This window comes from Echinops telfairi, unplaced genomic scaffold, assembly GCF_000313985.2.
Source record: "Echinops telfairi isolate 266 unplaced genomic scaffold, ASM31398v2 ScPeMD7_7412;HRSCAF=8450, whole genome shotgun sequence".
Lineage (NCBI taxonomy): Eukaryota > Metazoa > Chordata > Mammalia > Afrosoricida > Tenrecidae > Echinops > Echinops telfairi.
The window spans coordinates 2,307,015-2,313,605 of record NW_022111312.1 but is presented as its reverse complement, the minus strand read 5'-3'; the positions used below and the strand labels follow the sequence as shown (position 1 = coordinate 2,313,605).

Here is a 6,591-nt window from a genome sequence, read left to right as displayed (position 1 = left end):
TGACGGGACGCCTGCCGGAGGGCACCGGGCCCCAGCTACCAGGCTGGGAAAGTGGTGAGGAGCCCATGCCAGCCAGCCAGCCGTCCCGCTCCCCAGGAGGAGCCGCCTCACACACCCCAGCTCCGCCTTCTGCCTCGAGGCTGCCCTCTGCATCCTGTCCTCCTCCAGCTTCTCCAGCTCCCAGCGCTGCCTCAGCAGGTGCTCCTGCTCCTTCTTCAGCTCGCCCGCCTGCGCGTTCACACGGACAGAAGCCAGCTCAGAGGAGGGCAGCCGAGGGGCCTGCATGCTCGCCACCTCTGGGACTCAGCCCCTCTGCCCAGCTCCGCTGGCTCGCCTGTCCCACCTCAGTGAGCCGCTTCCCTCCACCAGCCTGTCCCAATGCCACAGACAAGCAGCTCTACGCCCCCACAGGACCTCAGCAGTGGTCCCCCCGCCCGACACTCGCCCGCCACGTGGGTGTGGGCTGTGGGCCTTGCTCACTGCGGCACTGCTGCTGTTCGGGGCTCTGGAGTCCACCCCGACTCATCTTACAACGACCCTACTGTCAACACACCCTGGTCCTGCACGCAGGGAACTCTAACCACTTGCTCATGGACCCAGTCAGCCAGAGGGACCTAATGAGACCAGGGGGCTGGCTGCTCCGAGTGGGGAGACCCTTGCTCCATAGTTTCCATGCACAACGGGCTAAAGCCTGAGCCCCTAGACCTTCGGCCCACAGAGAGCTGTGGGCTGACACCATCAGCCTGGGTCAGGACGACTCAGCACATGGGAACACCAAGCCTGACCACAGCTCTGGGAACGCGGGTCTCTAAACACTCTGGAGGACATGGATTGAGTGAGTCATGCACATCCTAGAATCTGGGGACACGGGACACCCAGGACGGGCAATCAGGAGGGCAGAGAGGCCCCAGACCGTGATGCGGTTTGTCCACACTCTCCTCACGGTCTCTCCTCAGGACGGGGTGGCCTGGGCCAGTGCTCACCTCCACCTCCTTCGCCTTCAGCTCCTCCATCTGCTGCCGTAGTGCCTCAGCCTGCCGCTCCTTCTCCCGCTGCCTCCGCTCCTCCTCCGCTCTCAGCCTTTCCATCGCCTCCCTCCTCGCCAGCTCATACTCGTTCTCAAACCGCGCTTCCTCTTCCTCTGCTCTGGCTTCTTGCTACAAGGGGCCACACGGACCCGGGAGGTGAGGCTCTGCAGTCCGTGGCACCTCCCCAGCAGGCCCCAGATGCCCACTCTTCCCCACAAGGCACTTGTGTGGTTCTGGCAGCAGGGGCGGCCTCTTAGGCTCCAATCCTCTACTCAGCTAGCACCTGGCTGGGGGATTCCAGGTCTCTGCCCCCTTCCAATCCAACCACAGGGTCCCCGAACGAACCCAGGGCAGGTGAATGAGTGGACATTTACCCGGAGGTGCCGCCATAGCCAAGATTGAGAGCTTATGCTGCAGTTATATCAAGTGATAAAGAGGCCTTTCAAGGTAGATGCTCCCATGGAGGTCTGCCAGCCCTAACCACCTGGCCTAGTCCTGCCCCTGGGGATGCTCTCTGAGGACCCTAGACCCTGCAGGAGCCAACGTTCTCCTTTAACACGAGGACAGTCACTGGGAGATGGGCTCTTCCTGTCTCAGACCCCTTGCACGGAAAACACGCGGCAAATTTGAAGAGGTGGAGACTGTCTCCCAGCATGGCCCCAGGGCCTGTGCGCCCCCCTGCCTTCCCCACTGGGCTACCATACCTGTTTTTTTTCTTCTCTCTGGGTCTCCCAGGAGTCGATCACGTGCTTCTTGTGAAGGTCCAGCTCAATCTATGGACAGGAGGGGGAATGGGAGTTCCCTGGTGGCTTCCACTAACAGAGGGACAGCGAGCTGCCTTCCAGGCCCTCACTGAGCGGGTGACACTGTCCCCCAGCGCCAGCTCCCTGGCTGGCCCCCCACCCAACATCCTCCCTGCAGCCGGCCGGGAGTCTCCTTAAAAGCAGGGACTCTGTCTCTTCCCACAGGAGCTGCTCGGCTGGGTCCCCTGTGCCAGCACATGTGTGCAGATGTCTGCTCGGGGAAGGCGCTGGGGCTCACCTCTCGCAGTTTAGGCTGGTTCTGTTTCCAGTGTTCATATAGAAGCTGCTCAGCAATCTGCCCAGGAAGCACAGCGAGGGGGAGAGGAAGCTGTGGGCATCGCCCCTTGATTCCAGTTCTGTCCCTGGCAGCCAGGGCTCAGTGCTCCTCCCGCTCACATGCTCACTGCACCTGGCCTGGCACCCACCACCCTGAGACCCAGGCCAGACGCCCGACCAGAGACAGAGAGCAAAGGGCTCTGACAGTGGCAACATCAGGGACCAACATCTATTTAACGAAATCGAAAGCTGCCACTGAGCCCAGAGTGTAGCTGTGCCTCATGAGGGTGTTGGGATCACCAGCCCTTTCTTCTGAGGTATTGCTGAGCGGGCGCAGCCCTCCTCCGACCTTCAGGTGAGCAGCTGAGCTTGGGGCAGGGCACCATCCAGGGTGAAACTACAAGGCAGACCACGGCTCTCCGTGCCCCCAGCTACTGTGGAAGGGGAAAGACGCTACCCCCAGACCCTATGGGACCACAGAACCAGCGCAAAGAGCAAGGTTCTGACCGAATCCTTCAGGAGGCCGTGGATGATAGAGGTAGCTAACACAAACCCACTGCTGACTAAGGACTGAGAGCTCTTCCTGGCCTGAGGGTGCCCATGTGCACCCACTGGCTGGGTGTGGGGGTTGGGTGGGGGGGGTAGGGGGAGGTAGGAGGGGAGTCACCAGCTTCCTCTGCTCCTCTCTGGCCGACTTCAGGTCCCTGTGCCGCTCCTGGATTCTCTGCTCCCGCAGGTTCATGCTCAGCCTCAGTTTCTCCAGCTCCTGGGCCAGCAGCTCCTGCTCCTCCAGGACCAGCTGCCGGAGCCTCTCGCGTCGGGCCTCCAGGCTCCGCCTCTTCTCCTCCTGCAGCTTCTCCCGCTGATAGGCATGCATGCTGGGCGAGAAGGGGCACCAATACACTACCTGAAACACACACACATGCACACACACAGAGAAGGGGCACCAATACACTACCTGAAACACATACACACACACACAGAAGGGGTACCAATACACTACCTGAAACACACACACACACACACACACACACACACACACACGGTGGACCGCTGGTGGCTGGGCAGGTCTCATGTGGTGATACCTTTAACAGCCTGTTTCAACATCAAGAAACCTGATGGCACAGTCCGTTACCGGTTGAGCTGTTAACCTCGAGGCCAACAGTTCAAACCCACCAGCCACTCTGAGGGAGAAAGATGAGGCTGTCTGCTCCCATAAAGGTCTCAGAAACCTGACATAGGTAGGGTCACAATCGACTCAATGGCATGGGACTGGGTTAACCAAACCCAACATGCCATCAAGTCATTCTGACCCATTCTGACTATACAGAGTAGAACTGCCCCTGTGGTTCCAGACTGTACATCATTTAAAAAAAATAGTTTTACTAGCACTTAACCCACATATCCAGCTGTAAATCTTTACAGGAGCAGACAGCCTCATTTTCTGCCTACAGAGCACTGGTAGTTTCGAACTGTTGACTTAGTGGTGAGCAGCCCAAAATGTAACCCACTACGCCACCAGGGCTCCTCATGTAATAGTATCAACTACTTATAACAAACAAAAAACCATGTGTCAGGGGCTATAATATACATGTGTGTAAGTCCATGTATCTATGCATATACACGGGAGTCCTTGTGTGATACAATAGGTTAGTCCTTTTGGCTGCCTACTAAAAGGTTAGAGGGTCAAGTACGTCTACCGGTACCTCAGAAGAAAGGCCTGGTCATCTATTTCTGAAAGATCATCCATTGAAAACCTGATGGATGGGGAGCTATTAACAAGGAGGTGAGCAATGAATAAGCTGTTCTAAAACTGATAATGGTGATGACTGACTGTACAATTCTGTTTAAAAGGTTTAAACCATTAAATTGTATGATATGTAAATTATGTCAATCAAACTTAAAAAAAAAAGGAAAGACACAAAAACCCGATAGGGCACAGTTGTAAGCTTTACATACACGTGGTCACCATTCGTCGGAGTGCCCATTCAATGCCAATTAGTTTATGTGTGTGTGTACATGCGTGCACATACGTTTATTTATATGAAGACATTATATTAACTGTCAGCAAGCTTATTTATATGAATAGCGACCAATTAAACAGATTTATGTGAATGACATTATATTACTATCAGAGTGTATTTATGTGAATAGCGTTATATTAGTTATCAGAGAGTGAGCGCGTGTATGTGAATGGCATTATATGAGCTAACCCACACCCCACAGAGTAGATTCGGCCTTAGCCCGACTTCAGTGATGAGAACACTGAGGCTCACTCACGCAGCAGGTGACGGGGTGTCTGCCCTGATCTGTGGGGCTCCAAAGGCTAACCAGTGAATGACTGTTTTTACTGGTGTCTCCGCAAAGCTAGTTCTCGTCTGAGCGTGTGTGTTCATACACAGTGTGGAGACACGGAGTGACAAGGAGACTTTCAAGTTCCACTGCAAAAACGTCTGGACGTTTTCTCATGCTTACCATGTAAGTGTACGATTTATTTGTTTTCATTTTCATTTGGGAAGGCATCGCCTCACACAAGCAAACCTGTGCTGTTCAGCACATCCCTCCAGGAGATGGGCTGTCAGGCCAGGGTCCCTCCCCACTCCACCTCCTCGGGGACAGTCACCTCCGCTGGTAGGAGGTCTGGGAGCTCCACTCGGCCTGCTTGGAGGTGCAGATGTCAGACAGCTGGAAGTAGCGGCGGTTCTGGTCCCACTGCTGCCGGAGCCGGGCTTCCTGCTCTCGCTGCCTGGCTAGCTGCTCACCCAGGAGCCGCCGGCTGCACCAGTAGGAGGGCAGAGCCATCTGCGAAGGGCAGCAAGAGCAGGAGAGTGAGCCCGACGGCCACTGGGCATCACCCAAGCTCCTCCCCAAACCTTTCCACCCTGGCTGCGCAGCAGAATCCCTTGGCGGACCTTTTTAAAAGGACCAGACCAATTAAACTCAGAACCCCTCAGAGTGGGGCACACGCAACAGCATTGAAAAGGAGATTTGCTGTCAGCAAGCACTGTAGGTGGGCGCTTTAGATAAATCTGGGCTGCCCTGCTGTTGGCCATGAGGACAGAGACGGGAACTGCTCCTAGCAAAGCTGGGGAGTTGGAGGCCCTGCAGAAAGCGACAGGGACAAGCATTTAAGGGACATCGATGGTCATTCTCATTCTTACCCCCACCCCACCCCCAAATATTCCGCAGATGAGGAAACTTACATCCAAAGAGGTGACATGACAGCTCCAGGAACACAGGGCCACGAAAGGGAGGAAATAAATGGGACGGGATGCTAAATTACGTGGGTGGGAGCCTCGAGTCCAGGCCCTGTCAACTGACAGGCTAGGCATTGAAGCTGCCACTGTGGAGGGCAGGTCCCTGGTCTCTCCGACGGAGAAACTGGGGTCTGGAGAAGGGACTCAATTGGTCGCAGGGCAATCTGGGGACACAGCTGGGGCGAGAAAGCTAAGCAGTCTCACTCTGGGCTGGCCGGCTTTCTCCCTGCCTCACCCCTGTCCCTGAATGCGGGATCTACCTCGGGCTGAATGTGGGATGGCGCCCCAAGCCCGTTAAGTTCCTAACTCCATCCTGGAGGACGGGCAGGACAATAAGCGGCGTCTCTGGACCAGTTCTTAGGGGCGCTGGTGGTGTCGTGGGCCACCTGTTGGACAGCTCCTCACAAGCCCTTTCTCGCGAGGAAGAGTGGGCGCTCTGCGCCCGTAAAGAGTGAGTCTCAGACCCACAGGGGCGGGTCCACCCTGTCCTATAGGGTCGCCACGAGTCGGCATCGACTCGACGGAATACATCTTTGAACAAAGACTTGAGAAGCTCAACTCTCCCGGATCCGCTACCAGCCAGCCCCCCGGGATGACAGTGGGCAGAGGCAGAACGCCTTTGCAGCTCCGTGCCGGCGGGAACGCGGGCGCTCAGTCCTCGTGTCCCCATGTCCACCCCGAGGACGGCTCCCAGGCCGGCTCAACCTTCCGACTCACGTTTCTCTGGGTTCCGGGGTTTCCCGAGAGACTCCCAGTCCAAAGTTCTGCAAGGCGGGCAATCCCGTGGCAGGCGGCGCGGCGCCGACGCCGACAGTTTCCCGGCTCGTCGTTCCAGCAACCGCCGCGCGACGGGACGTCGTGAGGACCAAGCTACCTCCAGCGCGAAGCCCAGCGCGAGGGGGGCTGGCTGCTTTTTCTCTGGCGCCCCCTGGTGGTGGACATCCGATCACCGAGTACGAACCTAACATGATCACGGGGGTCCTGTGGCATAGAGGGCTATGCGTGGAGATGCTACGCAAGGTCCGAGGTTCGAGCCCATCAGCCGCTCCATGGGAGACAACCTGAAATTAGAAACCATCTCAAGTAGAGAGTTGTTGCCTTGGACCTTTATGACCCCAAACCAGAGGAATTGTTGGACGGTGTACATGAAGAAAAAGGTCATTAAACAACACCAGAGACACAGTGTGGGAATTGCACCCAATCTGATCCCGCCACACTGAGGCAAAG

General features: G+C 56.6%; 1 protein-coding gene across 1 annotated transcript in view; it reads right to left on the bottom strand.

The window, feature by feature from the left end:
* The window catches only part of LOC101650458 (trichoplein keratin filament binding), an 11,753-nt gene extending 5,589 nt beyond the window's left edge, over window positions 1–6,164 (bottom strand). The window contains exons 1-7 of the mRNA XM_004709542.2: window positions 6,082–6,164; window positions 4,731–4,909; window positions 2,775–2,985; window positions 2,070–2,126; window positions 1,733–1,801; window positions 984–1,157; window positions 116–228 (exon numbers count right to left, since the gene is read on the bottom strand). Of these exons, the coding sequence (XP_004709599.1) occupies window positions 116–228; window positions 984–1,157; window positions 1,733–1,801; window positions 2,070–2,126; window positions 2,775–2,985; window positions 4,731–4,909 (803 nt within the window). The 5' untranslated portion in view covers window positions 6,082–6,164. The remainder of the gene's footprint in view (window positions 1–115; window positions 229–983; window positions 1,158–1,732; window positions 1,802–2,069; window positions 2,127–2,774; window positions 2,986–4,730; window positions 4,910–6,081) is intronic.
* Between the last annotated feature and the right edge of the window lie 427 nt (window positions 6,165–6,591).